General features: G+C 42.2%; 1 protein-coding gene across 1 annotated transcript in view; it reads left to right on the top strand.

Annotated features, from left to right (window-relative positions):
- Nucleotides 1-16,077, top strand: part of LOC144506994 (regulator of microtubule dynamics protein 3-like) — a 274,325-nt gene that overhangs the window by 190,534 nt on the left and 67,714 nt on the right. The window contains exon 7 of the mRNA XM_078233504.1: nucleotides 606-681. Within this exon, the coding sequence (XP_078089630.1) occupies nucleotides 606-681 (76 nt within the window). The remainder of the gene's footprint in view (nucleotides 1-605; nucleotides 682-16,077) is intronic.

Here is a 16,077-nt window from a genome sequence, read left to right as displayed (position 1 = left end):
AATGTGAATTTACACTGATTAAATGAAAGTTGAATGGCAGAACAAACCAGACTGTAGGGCAATACTTTCCCGAATACATTTTGTGCATATTGAAATCTAGGTGAAAGGGTAATTTCAATCATAGCAGTTCTTGATGTATTGTGTTGTATCTGTTCACTTTGCTGCAAAAAAAGATACATTTTTATAAATGGTGCAGAGGAAAGCTTTCTGATTCTAGATGCCATGAGGAGGTTCTAGGTGTAAAAATAAGAAAAGTTTAAGATCTACAATTTAGAAAGAAGATTATTCATTTCAATGATCAATTATAGAACAGTCTGATCGGAAAGCCAGAACTCGCAGTGCCTAATATGAGGATTTTTTTTGGATCTTGGAAGGATGAGCTTTCATGGGCCAAATGGCTTTGTCTCATCTAAACCTTATATTCAGAGTCTAGGTTAACTATGAAAAAAGTGTGGTATCCATTTGGATATCTTGAGTTTCTCTCATGGTTGTTTATCAACCTCTCCAAATGTGCACATTCTACACATGAGCAAACTGAACCAAGCTAAAGGAAAGCAATGTTATGTATTTTTCAATGGACTTGACATGGTGATTTTATATTTCAGGTATGCTATCCTATCTGGCCGACAGGCTGACAATGAGACCATCCAGAATCGTATTAAGGCCGGATTCACTTTTAAGGTAAGCCTAATTCACAGAGCTGTATAAGCCTCAATATGAGAATTATTCTTAAAGATGTTATAGCCGGACACTTTTAAAAAAAATCAAGGCAATCAGACAGAGTCAATATGGTATTGCGAAAGGAAATCATGTTCATCGAATTTATTGGAGTTCTTTGAAGGAGTCATGTGCTTTCGATAAAGGGGAATCTATGTGTGTACTGTGCTTGTTTCGATTTCCCAAACGCGTTTGATAAGGTACCACATCAAAGGTTATTGTAGCATGGATAGAGGATTGGCTAAATTTGGTTGGTGATCTGCCATAGGAATCAATGTGGGGGCCTCAACATTTTACAGTTCATATAAATGACTTGGATGAAGAGACTGATGACATGGTTGTGAAATTTGCTGACGGCACAAAGATAGGTTGGAAAGTAAATTGTAAATGGGACTAAAGGAGGCTACACAGTGACATAGGTTAAATAAGTGGGCAAAGATCTGGCAAATGGAGTATAATGTGGGAAAATGTGAAGGGGTTCATTTTGGCAGGAAAAATATTTTTAAAAAATTATTTGTGGTGAAAGAATGCAGAGCATTGAGATTCAGAAGGATCTGTTGTTCTATTGCATGAATTACAAAAGGCAGGTGCACCAAGTAATTAGGAAAGCTAATATAATGTTTTGTTTATTGCAAAGCAAATTGAAAATAGGGACGTTATGCTTCAATTGTACAGGACACTGGTGTTGAGGCCACATCTGGACTACTGTGTACAGTCTCCTTATAAGAAAGATGGAAATGCATTAAAAGCAGTTCAAGGAAGTGGAAGTGTCAATCACAAGAGAGAAGATGACACAAAGATTGGACGGGTGGTTAACAGTGAGGTGGTGTGTCTTGGGCTACAAGAAGATATAGACGGAATGCTCAAATGGGCAGATAAGTGGCAGATGGAATTTAATCCTGAAAAGTGTGAGGTGATACACTTTGGAAGGAGTAATTTGACAAGAAAGTATTCAATAAATGGTAGGACACTAGGAAATTATGTGGAACAAAAGGACCGTAGCGTGTTTATCCACAGATCTCTGAAAGTGGAAGGCCATGTTAGTAGAGTGGTGAAAAGGCATATGGGACAATTGCCTTTAACAATCGAGATGTAGATTACAAAAGCAGGGAAGTCATGTTGGAGTTGTATAGAACTTTGGTGAGGCCAAAGTTCTATGTTCAGTTCTGGTCGCCACATTATCGGAAGGATGTGATTGCACTGGAGGGGTTGCAGAGGAGCTTCATCAGGATGCTGGCTGGGATGGAACATTTAAGTTATGAAGAGGGGTTGGATAGACTTGGGTTGTTTTCATTGGAGCAGAAAAGACTGAGGGGCAACCTGATCGAGGTGTACAAGATTATGAGAGACATGGACAGAGTGGATAAGGAGCAACTATTCCCCTTAGCTGAAAGGTCAGTCACGAGGGGACATAGGTTCAAGGTGAGGGGTAGAAGGTTTAGGGGGGGATGTGAGGAAAAGCCTTTTACCCAGAGGGTGGTGATGGTCTGGAATGTGCTGCCTGGCGGGATGGTGGAGGCAGGTTGCCTCACATCCTTTAAAAAGTATTTGGATGAGCACTTGGCACATCATAACATTCAGGGCTATGGGCCAAGTGCTGGTAGATGGGATTAGATGGGAGTTCAGGTGTTTCTAATGTGTCGGTGCGGACTCAATGGGCCAAAGGGCCTCTTCTGCATTGTATGATTCTATGATTCTAAGGTGAGAGGGGGAAAGTTTAAGGGAGATGTGGTGGGTGCCTGGAACGCGCTGCCAGAGGAGGTGGTAGAAGCAGGCACATTAGCATCTGGATGGGTACATGAATATGGAGGGAATAGAGGGATACGGCAGAAGATTTTTTTTTAGTTTGGTTAGGGCTTCATGATCGGTACAGGCTTGGAGGGCCTATTCCTGTGCTGTACTTTCCTTTGTTCTTTAATATCTGGAATGGGCAGGTTGTCTTATGAGGAAAGGTTGGAAAGGTTAAACATGTATCCACTGGAGTTTAGAAGATTAAGATGCAACTTGATTGAAACCTTTAAGATCCTGAGGGTTATTGACAGGGTGGATGTGGAGAGGGTATTTCCACTTGTGGGAGAACCTAGAATTAGGGGTCACTGTTTATAAATAAGGGGTTGCTAATTTAAGACAGAGATGAAGAGAATTTAGTCTTTGCAACTTTCTCCTCAAAAGGCGGTGGAAGCAGAGTCTTTGAATATTTTTAAGGCAGAGCTAGATAGATTCTTGATTAACAAGGGGATGAAAGGTTATTGGGGGTAGACAGGAATGTGGGGATGAGGTTACAATCAAGTCAGCCATTATCTTATTGAATGGTGGCAGAGCAGGCTCAAGGGGCTGAGTGATCTACTTCTCTTACTTTGTCTGTTCAAATGACAAATCAGACTTGCCGACAGTGTTCTGCAAACCGCCCCTCCCCCTTGTGACAGAAAACTGCAGTCATACTTAGCAGGCATTGCTCAACTGCATGCAAGAGTCTCTACTTTGTAACTTCTCAGAGATGTGGTCAAGCTGTCAAGGGAAAGAGCAATGCCTCAGAAGTTTCTAGAACTTAAGCCAGACCACCATGCCAGGAGTTATTGCAGCTGTACTTGAACATTATAACTTAATCCAGAAAGACTGCAATGTTAATCGGTAATGAATTCTAATATATGTTTTCTGCCTTTAGACAGAATAATACTTATTGCAACTCTGTCAGTTGTTTGCATAAGTTCAATTGCAGTGTTTAGCATTAAATACTGGGGGAGGTGGCGGCAGTGATATTGTCACTGGCCTAGTAGTCCAGAGAGCCAGAACAAGATCTGGGGACCCTAGTTCAAATCCCGCCATGGCAGATGGTGAAATTTGAATTCAAAAATCTGGAATTAATGATGACCATGAAACCATTGTCAATTGTCGGAAAAAAGACATCTGGTTCACTAATGTCCTTTAGGGAAGGAAATCTGCCTACCTACATGTGATCCAGAGCAATTTGGTTGACTCTCAAATGCCCTCTGAAATGGAGGGCAGTTAGGAACAGGTAATATATGTTGGCCCAGCCAGCTTTCACCCCATAAATGATTTTTTTTTAAAAACTCCTTCCTTAGCTATTGTATTGTTTTGCCACTTTATGAATGTTATCCAGTGAAACCATTATTGTGTGTACTAAGACATTTTATGCTCCCCCCTTTGTTCAATGCATTATAATCATGGGCCTTTTAAATTCATATGGTGTCACTAGCAAGGCCAGCAATTATTATCCACCCTTAGTCTATAGGTAATGGGCCAAGTGCTGGAAAATGGGATAAGAATAGTTGGGTGGTTTGTCTTTGACTGGTGCAGATGCGATTTGAAGGGCCTTTTTTTATGTTGTAGACCTCTATGACTCTAGTCTATAACTCTAGTTGCCCTTGAGAAAATAATGGGCCACCTTCTTGAACTGCTGCAGTCCATGTGGTGAAGGTGCTCTTGCAGTGCTGTTAAGTGGAGAGTTCTAGCATTTTGAGTCAAAAGTGAAGAGGAAATGGTGATATATGTTCAAATTGCAATGGTGTGTGACTTGAGGGGTGTGTGGAATTTGGAAGTGGTGACTTCTTCAGCATCTGATACCTTTTGCCTTCTATGTGATAGAGGTCAAGAGTTTGGAAGGTACTGTCAAATAAACCTTCTAAATTTGTGTCAATGCATCTTGTAGATACTTTACACTACGCTACAGAGAGTGCTGGTAATGGAGGGGGTGGATGTTTGAGGTGGTAGTTGGAATTGTGTTTTCCTGTATGATGTTGAGTTTCTTCAGTGTTGTTGCAGCTGCACCTTCCAGGCAAGGAGGGAATATTCCATCACACTCCTGAATTGTACCTTTTAGATGATGGAGGTGCTTTGGGGAATCCGGTGGTGAACCACTGAATATAGAATTCCCAACATCTGACCTGCTCTTGTAGCCACAGCATTTATGTGATTGGTCCAATTAGGCCTCTGGTCAGGGAAACCCCAGTATGTTGATTATTGGGGATTCAGCACATTCCCTTCCTAACAGCACTGTAGGTGCACCTAAAACTGAAACAGTTACAGTTCAAGAAAGTGGCTCATCGCTCCCTCCTCAAGGGCAGTTGAGAGATGTGCAACAAATACTTGCCCAGAATTCTTAAATCGCAAGAAATAATTAAAAAATACAAGGTAATGCGATTGTATGGCAAAGGGAGGTGATTATCATAAAATCATACAGTGGTTAGAGCACAGATGAAGGCCATTCAGCACACTGAGTCCATGCTGTTTCACTGCAGACAGTAATCCAGTTAGTCCCATACCTACCCCATTTCCCCATAACCTTGCAAATGTTATCCGTTCAAGTGCTGATCCAATTTTCTTCTGAAAGCCATGAATGAATCCGTTTCCACTGCCCTTTCGGGTTGTATGTTCTGGGGAGGTGATGGTGTAGTGATATTGTCACTGGACAATAGAGCCAACAGAGAGCCAATTTAAGGCTCTGGGAACCCAGCTTCAAATCCCACCACTACAGATGGTGAAATCAATGAAAAGGACTGGAATTTAAAAAGTCTAATAATGACTTGAAACCATTGCTGATTGTTATTAAAAAAAAACTGATGTGGTTCACTGATGACCTTACCTTGTCGGGCCTACATGTGACTCCAGACCCACAATAATGTGGTTGACTCTTAAATACCCACTGCAATGGCCTAATGACTTAGCAAGCCACTTAGTTGTATCAAACTGCTAAAAAGTCAAAATGGAACTAAACTGGAGGACCACCCAGCATCAGCCTAGAAACAATGACAGCAAACTCAACCCTGTCAACCATGTAAAATCCTCCTCACTAACATCTGGGAACTAGTGCCAAAATTAGGAGAGCTGTCTCATGAACTAGTCAAGCCTTGCATTGTCATCCTCACGGAATCATACTGTATAATGTCCCAGACACCACCATCACTATCCTGCATATGTCCTGCAGGACAGACCCAGCTGAGATGACGGTGACACAGTGGTGTACAGCCTGGAGGGAGTTGCCCTAGAGTCAGCTCTGGATGCCGTGAAATCTCACAGCATCTGGTAAAACATGGACAAGGTAACCTACTGCTAATTACCAATACCGCTCTTCCCACCCTCCCTTCCCCACTCAGCTAATTAATCATCATTTGGAGGAAGCATTGAGGTTGGCAAGGACACAGAATGTACTCCAGGTGGAGGATTTTATTGTCCATCACCAAGAGTGACTCAGCAGCACCATTACAAACCGAACTGGCCGAATTCTAAAGGACAAAGCTACTAGACTGTGTCTGTGGCCGGTGGTGAGGAAACCAACAAGTGGGAAAATGTATTTAACTTCATCCTCAGCAACCTGCCTGCTTCAGATGCACCTGTTCATTACAGTATTGGTACGAGTGACCACTGCACAGTCCTTGTGGAGGCTAAGTCCCATCCTCACATTGAGAGATCCTCCATCGTGTTGTGTGGTAGTATCACTGTACTAAATGGGGTAGGTTTCGAACAGATCTAGCAACTCAAGACTGGACAAAATGAGGTACTGTGGGCCATCAGCAGCAGCAGAATTGTATACAACAACAATCTAACCTCATGGCCCAGCATATCCCCAAACCTACCATTATCAGCAAGCCAGGGATCAACCTTCATTCAATGAAGAGTGCAGGAGGGCATGTCAGGAGCAGCACCAGTCTTACCTAAAAATGAGGTGTCAACATTTTGAGGCTGCAACACAGGATTACTTGTGTACCAAACTGCATAAACAGCAAGTGATAAACAGAGCTAAGCGACTCCACAAGTGTCAGAAGCAAGTGCCACTTGATAGCATTGTTCCATCACTTTATTGATGATCAAAAGTAGATGATGGGGTGGTAATTGGGTCAGATATGTGCTGCTTTTTGTGTCCAGAACATACCTGGGCAATTTTCCACATTGAGCAAGATCAGATCTAAGCTCCACAGTTCTGCCACATCAAGTTCTGAATGGTGGTGGATAATTAAACAACTCACTGGAGGAGGATACTTCGCAAATACCCCCTCCTCAACGATGGGGAGCCCAGCACATCAATGCAAAAGATAAGGCTGAAGCATTTGCAACAATGTTCAGCAAGAAGCACGGAGTGGATGATCCACCTAGGCCTCCTGTAGAAGTCCCCAGTATCACAGATGCCAGTCTTCAGCCAATTCAACTCACTTCACATTATATGCGGCACGGTGGCACAGTGGTTAGCACTGCTGCCTCACAGCACCAGAGACCGGGTTCGATTCCCAGCTTGGGTCAGTCTGTGTGGAGTTTGCACATTCTCCCTGTGTCTGCGTGGGCTTCCTCTGGGTGTTCTGGTTTCCTCCCACAGCCCAAAGATGTGCAGGTTAGGTGAATTGGCCATGATAAATTCTCCCTTAGTGTACCCGAACAGACGCCGGAGTGTGGCGACTAGGGGATTTTCACAGTAACTTCATTGTATTGTTAATGTAAGCCTACTTATCACTAATAAATAAATTTTAAAAAATAAATATCAAAAAACAGCTGAAGGCACTGAATACTGTAAAGGCTACAGGCCCTGACCATATTCTGGTAATAGACCTGAAGACTTGTGTTCCAGATCTTGTTGCGCCCCTAACCAAGCCATTCCAATACAACTACAACACTGGCATCTACCCAGCAATGTGGAAAATTGCGTGGGTATGTTCTGGACACAAAAAGCAGGACATATCTGACTCAGTCAATTACCACCCCATCATCCACTTTTGATCATCAATAAAGTGATGGAACAGGTCACCAACAATGCTATCAAGTGGCACTTGCTTAACAATAACCTGCTCACTGATGCTCAGTTTGGGTTCTGCCAGGGCCACGTAGCTCCTGACCTTATTCTTGGCCTTGGTTCAGACATTGATGAACTGCTGAGGTGAGGTGAGAGTGACAGCCCTTGACATCAAGGGCGCATTTGACTGAGTGTGGCATCAAGGAGCCCGAGCAAAACTGTAGTCTATGGGAATCAGGGGGAACACTCTCTGCTGATTGGAGTTGCAGCTAGCACAAAGCAAGATGGCTATGGTTGTTGGAGGTCAGTCATCTCGGCTCCAGGATATCTGTGTTCTCCAGTGACTTCCTCAGGATAGTGTCCTAGGCCTAACCATCTTCATCTGATTCATCAGTGACCCTACTTCTATCATAAGGTCAGAAGTGGGGTGGTTCACAGATGATTGCACAATGTTCAGCACCATTCACGACTCCTCAAGCAGCCAGTGCCAAAATGCAGCAAGACCTGAACAATATTCAGGTAGCAGGTAACGTCCATGCCACACAAATGCCATGCAATAATCATCTTCAACAAGAAAGAATCTCACCATCGTTCCTTGACATTTAATGACATTACCATCGCTGAGTCACCCACTATCAACATCCTGGGGGTTACCATTGCCCAGAAACTGAACTGAACTAGTCTGTAAATACCTTGGCTACAGGTACAAGTTAGAAGTCAGGAATCCTGCCCTCCAAGCCACACACCGTCCTAACTTGGAAATATATCGCTGTTCCTTCACTGTCACTGAGTTAAAATCCTGTGACTCCCTCCCTAACAGCATTGTGGATGTACCCACACCACAAGGATTGCAGTAGTTTAGGAAAGCAGATCACCACCACTTTCTCAAGGGCTGTTGGAGATGGACAATAAATGCTAGCCTAGCCAGTCACACTCGCATCCCATGAAATTATTAAAAGAAGGATCATAACTACTCTTGGCATAAAAAAGGTTTTTCCTCGAGCCATCTTTGGTTCCCTAACCACGCGTCCTAAATCTGTGCCGTCTGGTTCTCAACCCTTCCTCTAAATAGACTTTTTTTGAAGATTGTTGTTGCCTGGTACTTGTGTACCCTGAATGTTAATTACAGGATTAAAACTGAAGATAGATCTTTTATATGTTAAATTTAAGTTCTCCTTGTAAAATCATCGGAGTTGCAGCATTGGAGCAAGTCTACAAGTGCTGAACCCATCGTACTTGATCTTTAAGCTAGGTAGTTGCTGCTCAGTTGACCTGAAGTTCTGTCTAAAACTAAAATGATCTAAATTAACTATGCTTAACAAATCACACCATGTCTCACCTTTCGAAGGAGGCTTGGGCTAAGCAGAAGATCGTAACGTAAATATGAAAGACCTGTGGAATTAAGAGAAATAAGATAACATTATTTTCCTTTACCTAGCTCATAGAGGACCTCTTGTGGCAGAAACCTGAAATCGCAATTTACGATATTTGGCAGCGGCACAAGACCCAGATCATAGAATCATAAAATGTTAGAACCCAGAAGAAGGCCATTCATCCCATTTTTTCTGTGCTAGCTCTTTGAAAGATCTGCCCAATTCATCCCACTCTCCTTTCTCTTTTGCTCTTTGTCCATAACCCAGCGATTTTTATTCAAGTATTTGTCTAATTCCTTTAAAGTTATTATTGTGGTACTTTTAAAAAATAAGCTTGCAGACCACTAAGGTACACATAAATAAGAGCTCTATGGAAAGTAGCTTACTTTACAGGCTGTAAGGACAGACTGCCGTTTGCCCACACAGATGGCCAATGATATCATCAATATGTCACGTGGTCGGCTTCTTAAAGTGACTTCATTCCAACTAAGAACAAACATGAATGTACAGCACTTATAAAGTATATGTCCTCCAGCTTTCCTGTCATTTAATTACACAGACTCTTGCTGAGTTTTTAAAAAAGTCCTCACATCACCTCAAGCTGTTTTGCCAATTACTTTATTTCTGTGTCCTTTGGTTACTGACTCTTATGCCACTGGAAACGAGTTTTTTTTTTTCTTATCTGTTTGATCAAACCCCTTCGTGATTATGATACTTTCACCCCGAACCTTTTCTTTTCTGAGGAAAACGGTTCCAGTTTCTTGGGTTTCCCCCCATGTAGCTAAACTTATAGACTTACTAGTTTGTCAAAAGCTGCACTGTGGGTATGCACATTACACCCACATTGGAATATGTTGCAAGAATCAATTATCACAAGAATCTCTGAACAAACCAGATACATCCATTTAGTAAATTAGTTGGGATCCAGTGCAATTAAATTCACCAAGGTCCATGATTCTGGTACAGAAGTAAAATACTGCAGCTGCTGGTAATCTGAAACACAAGCAGAAAATGCTAGAAATACTCTGCAGGTCAGGCAGGAGAGAGAAACAGTTATTATTTCAGGTCAATAACTTTTCATCAGAACTGGGAAAGATTAATAATGTAATAGGCTTTAAGCAGGTGAAATGTGGAGAGAGGAGATTTAACAAAAGGGAAGATCCATAATAGGGCATAAGACAAGAGAAATTACAAACGAGTTGGCAGTGCAGGACAGGAAGTGGTAAAGGGCAAGTAAAGAAACAAAAGATGCATCTAGAGGAGATGTGAATGGCAGAACAGTGAACAACTTCCATCTAAAAGCATAAATCGGAGAAAACCAAATTGTGCAAAGAATAGGAAAAAAATGGATGCGGCAATCAGAGTCTAAATTATTGAACTCATTTGTGCTTAATTGGGAATGAAGTGCTGTTTCTCAAGCTTTCATTCAGCTTCATTGGAATCCTGTAGGAGGTTGAGGGGAAAAAGGAAAGAACAAAGTGGAGAATTAAAATGACAGACGACTGGAAGCTTGGCTCCGTGCTTGTGGACTGAAGGGCGGAGTTCCACAAAGCAGTAATCCAGTCTGTGTTTAGTCTCAGCAGAACTCATTGAATGCATTGAATAAGGAATAGTAAATTGAGAGAAAGTACATAGAAATTGCTGTTTCACCTGGAAGTGTGTGGGGTGTTGGAACGTGAGGAAAGAGGTGTCAAAAGGGCTGGCACCTCCTGTGCTTGTATGGAAAAGTGCTGTGGGAATGGAAGGGTGGTTGTTAGTGGGTGACAGAGGAGTGGACCACGGCATCATGGTCCTTCAGAATTCTGAAAGGGAAAGGGGAGACATGTTTACTGGTGGCACCAGTGAGCGGAATGGAAATGACGGAGGATATCTGTTAAATACGGATGCTGATGGAGTGGAAGGTGAAGACAAGGGGGAGTCCGATCATGGACTTGTGAAGGAGAGGAAGGGGTGAGAGCAGAGATGTGGGAAACGGGATTGACATGTTTGAAGGCCCGGTCAACCACAGTGAGGGAGAGGGAATCCTCAGTCAAAAGAAGGCAAATCAGAAGCACTGGTATGGAAGGTTTTATCATTAGAACACATGTGATGGAGACAGAGAAACTGGGTGAATGGAATGGAGTCCTTCCAGGAAGCAGGTATGAGGAAGTGTAGTCAAGGTACCTCCGTGTCAGTGGGCTTATTAGTGAATATTTTTTGATAGCCAAACCCTAGAAATGACGACAGAGAAGTCAAGGAAAGGAAGAGAAGGTGCGGAGCTAGACCATGTATTCTGGTACCTGAACCACCAAAGAGATGAATTATGCATTGCTGATTAATGGACACGTTTGCTATTTTTATTCCCTCAGAGGATTTTCAATAGAAAACAAAATATTAAAATTTTGAAAATACAACATGCAATACTAATACAATTCCTTATACCAGTCCAATGTGTAAAATCAACTTATTTTCATTGCAAATACTGCAAAGATTATGGAACTTGACAGCATTCCAGCAATAGTACTGAAGACTTGTGCTCCAAAACTAACTATGCGCCCTAGCCTTGCTGTTCCTATACAACTACAACACTGACATCTACCCGACAATGTAGAAAATTGCCCAAGTATGTCCTATACACAAAATCCAGGACCAATCCAATCCATCAGTCTCCTCTCAATCATCAACAAAGTAATGGAAAAGGTCATTGGCTGTGCTATCGAGAAACATTTACAAAATAACCTGCTCATTGACATTCAGTTTAAGTTCTGCCAGGGTCACTCAGATCCTGACCTCATTACAGCCTTGGTTCAAGCATGGACAAACGAGCTGAACTCCAAAGGTGAGGTGAGAGTGATAGCCCTTGACATCAAGGCTGCATTTGACCGAGTGTGGCATCAAGGACCCCCAGCAAAACTGGCGTTTTGAGAATACGGGAAAACTCTCCATTGGTTGGAGTCATTCTTGGCACAAAGGAAGATGGTTGTGGTTGTTGGAGGTCAATCATCTCAGCTCCAGGAAATAACTGCAAAAGTTCCTCAAGGTAGTGTCCTAGACCCAACCATCTTTAGCTGCTTCATCAATGAACGTCCTTCCATCGTAAGGTCAGACGTCGGGATGTTTGCTGATGACTGCACAATGTGCTGCACCATTTGCAATTCCTCAGATGCTGAAGCAGTCCATTTCCAAATTCAGCAAGACCTGGACAATATCTCGCAGAGGGTAGTGAATTTATAGAACTTGCTGCCCCATAGCACAGTGGAGTCTGAATCGTTGGATGGTTTCAAGAAGGAGATAGATACATTTCTAATTAAAAAAGGCATAAAGGGATTATGGGGAACAGGTGATGAGGTGGATATGAGACCAGGGAGCGATCAGCCATGACCTGATTGAATGGCAGAGCAGGCTCAAAGGGCTGAATTTGCCTACTTCTGTTCCTAATTCCTATGTTCCTATCTGGGCTTGGGCTGACAAGTGGCAAGTAATATTCATGCCACACAAGTGCCAAGCAATGACCATCATCAACAAGAGAGAACATAAACATTGCCCCTTGACATTCAATGGCATTGTCATCACTGAATCCCCAACTATCAAAATCTTGGGCGTTACCATTGACCAGAAACTGAACTGTATTAGCCATATAAATACTTTGGCTACAAGAGCAGGTCAGAGGCTATGAATCCTGTGGTGAGTAACTCGCCTTCTGACTCCGCAAAGCCTGTCCACAATCTACAAGGCACAAGGCAGGATTGTAATGGAATATTCTCTCCTTGCCTGGATGAGTGCAGCTTCAACACTCAAGAAGTGCAACAACATCCAGGACAATTCAGTCCAGTTGGTTGACACCCCATCCACTCCCTCCACCTCCAACACATAATGGTTACCATCTACAAGATGCATTGTAAGAACTTACCAAGACCCCATAGACAGCACCTTCCAAACCCACTACCATTTAGCAAGATAAGAGCAGCAGATACCTGGGAACACCACCACCTGGAGGTTCCTCTCCAAACCACTCACCAGTCTGACTTGGAAATATATCGCTGTTCCTTCACTGTTGCTAGGTCAAAATCCTGGAACTCCCCAATAGCGCTCTGGGTGCATCTACATCATATGGCCTGCAGCAGGTCAAGAAGGCAGTTCTTCACCACCTCCTCAAGGGGAATTTGGGATGGGCAATAAATGCTGGCCTAGCCAGTAATGCCCCCACCCAATGGAAGAATTTTAAAGAATAGTGTCTTCAGTAGGCATATAAATAAAACTGAATTGCAACATTTTTGTAAAGGAAATTAATTGCCTATCTCAGCTGGCACAGCCGATGGCACAAGTATCTTACTATAACAAAGCCCTGTAGAGCATAGCACCACATTTGTAGAACATTCCAGAGGCTTTTGATTGCTTAAGCAATAATTAACAGACACAATTAGAGATTTTCAATTTGAACTTTGAATGGAGAGCTGCCAAAAGGAGATGAAATAGGCATTGGATAAAAAAATGTTTAAAAAGGCATTTCAATAGTAAATTAAAAATATATTTCAAAACCATGTGGACATGTTTTTAATTTTCAACAAGAATACTGAAATAATCATATAGCTCCATAAAAACAAAATTTTATAGTACTAAACTACTAAAGAAATTGTATGTTAACATGCAATATAAAGCAAGAAATTATGTATGAATAAATTGACACATTTAACATTGTTTCCTAAAATTATGTTTGCATTTTATATTTCCTTTCTAGGGTCACGCTCTAAGCAGTGGAACTATACAACTTGATACCCTCCTCAGCATCCATGAACACTGACCTCAGAGTACTGAAGGGAACTCTGAATGGCAGTGCCACTGATTTAAGAGGGAGGTTGCTGATTTTATTTTATTAATCTTTAATTTCCAAAATCTGAGACACAGTATTTAATTATGTTACTGATTAAATTTTAATTAAGGTCTCAAATCCCGCCTGTGCTTATGTTCTTACTTCGATAAATATTCTACTTGCCCTGATTGATATTCCCTAGTTAGGATAAATAGGAAATACTCAGCAGCCAACCTTATTATTAATAAATTTTACTGCCACTAATAAAACCTTACAATTATTAAAATTATGAGTGTTGAAAGATACCTGAGTGTTGAAAGATAAATGAGAAAAATTTGCACCAGCCAAGCGACTACTTGTTTTCCTGTGACATCACACTTCGATTTTTTTCACAATATGTTTGGTCAACTCTGGAGCCACGGATTGGATAGTTCTTCCAGATGCTGTTGTCTGTCTCTGGATCCTCCTCGCTCTCAGTCTTCGAGGTGCTATTATCTGTCTCCTTGTCCTTCTCACTCTCACCCTTCTAGGTCCTATTGTCCATCTCTGAGTCCTCCTCTCTCCCACCCTTTTAGGTGCTTCTATCTGTTTCCACGTCCTCCTTCTATGTGCTATTGTCTGTTTCCAGGTCCTCCTCTTTTCCCCACTTTCAGGTGCTACTGTTTTCCTTTGGGTCCTCCTCTCTCCTGTACTTTTAGGTGCTGCTGTTTGTCTTCAGGTCCTCCTCTCTCCTGTTCTTTTAGGAGCTGCCACCTGTCTCTAGGTGCTGCTCTCTCCATTGTCTCTAAAGGGTAAAGTCAGGATTCCAGAACTAACTCTGAATTTAAACGGCTCATCAAAAATTTACACAAACATGCTGGATAAAAATGTTAAAGTGGTCCTCTGCATACATATTAATTGCTGCAACTGTCCAGTAGCCATCTACTTTTGCAGGCCTCTGTTGTGATGTTGTATGCAGGTCTTTGTAATGTAAAGGTGCTTTGCAGAGCAAGGGTTAATATGGCACTGCCCAAGGTGTGATGTGTAGAGTCACATGGTAACAGACTTTGAAAGAACAGTCTAGAAACAGCACTGTTCTACAAAGCCTACATGCATGGAGGCAACAGCTCCATGAATGACTGTAACCTGGGATCTGTGAACAGTTGATAAACGGCCCATGTTTAATCATACAAGTCCCAAGCTCTCTTCGCTTAGACACTTCCACAGTAGTGAGATACCACACTATAACACATTGTACAGTGGTGATATTGGTGGTGATGACCAATGGCAATAGTACATGGTGATAGGCCGTTGTGATCAACGGCAATAGGGAAGATGGCAGTTAAATGATGGAACCCAGAACAGTATCCCAAGGTATGAAAAACTGAAGCTTAACTAGAGAGCTGTGCATCTTAGAAGAAAAATTGCAAAGACATCTGAAAGACCACAAGATGGGTAAGCAAAAATAAAGAACATTGCAAGATCCGAGTGAGAGACCACAAAACGAGTGAGCAAAAATACAAAAAATGAAGCTGCACTTCCATTATAGAAGAAAAACATAGTGAGTAGGAGGAGGCCATTTGGTCCTTGGATTCTGTTCCGCCATTCATTATGATCATGGCTGATCGTCCAACTCAATAGCCTGATCCCACGTTCCACCCCATATCCTTTGATCCCCTTTGCCTCCAGTGCTATATCTAACTGCTTCTTGAAAACATTCAATGTTTTGGCTCAGCTACTTCCTGTGGTAGCGAATTCCACAGGCTAACCACTCTCTGGGTGAAGAAATTTCTCCTCATCTCTGCCTTAAACGGTCTACCCTGTATCCTCAGACTGTGACCTGTGGTTCTGAACACCCCCACGATCAGGAATATCTTTCTTGCATCTACGCTGTCTAGTCCTGTTAGAATTTTATAGGTTTTCACCATGGTACTATCGCCATTGGCCATCACCACCAATACCACCACTGCATACCGTGTTATAATGTGATGTCTCACTACTGCAGATGTGTCTCAGTGAGGAGAGCTTGGGACTTGTATGTTTAAACATGAACCATTTATGAACTGTTCACAGATTCCCCCTCATTCTTCTGAACTCCAGCGAATACAATCCTAACTGATAGGTGGCAGTCGCACAGGGTCAGTACATTAGAGAAGCTGAAACACAGCTACAAGTAAGAAAAACCCTGTGAAATACCAAAAGGCAGGTAGAACGGATGAAAAACTACAACGTTTCTTTACAAAATGGACCCCAATTGGATTACAAGCCCATCAAAATTCTCACAATGGTAAAAAATCAGAGCTTCAGCGAGAGAGAGGAAAAAAACACTGCAGAGTAAAAACAGAAGAAAGAATTTTTAAAAAATAAAGCAGCCCATGATTGTGAGGATCCCGAAAAGCATGGGAAAATCACCAAACAGAACCACCAGCTCACAACTTTTAAGGTAAGCGCACTCACTGAAGCTCCCAAAGTACAAAACA

This window comes from Mustelus asterias, chromosome 18 (genome assembly GCF_964213995.1).
Source record: "Mustelus asterias chromosome 18, sMusAst1.hap1.1, whole genome shotgun sequence".
Taxonomy (NCBI): Eukaryota; Metazoa; Chordata; class Chondrichthyes; order Carcharhiniformes; family Triakidae; genus Mustelus; species Mustelus asterias.
The sequence above is the reverse complement of the archived record's forward strand: the minus strand, read 5'-3'. Positions and strand labels throughout refer to the sequence as shown.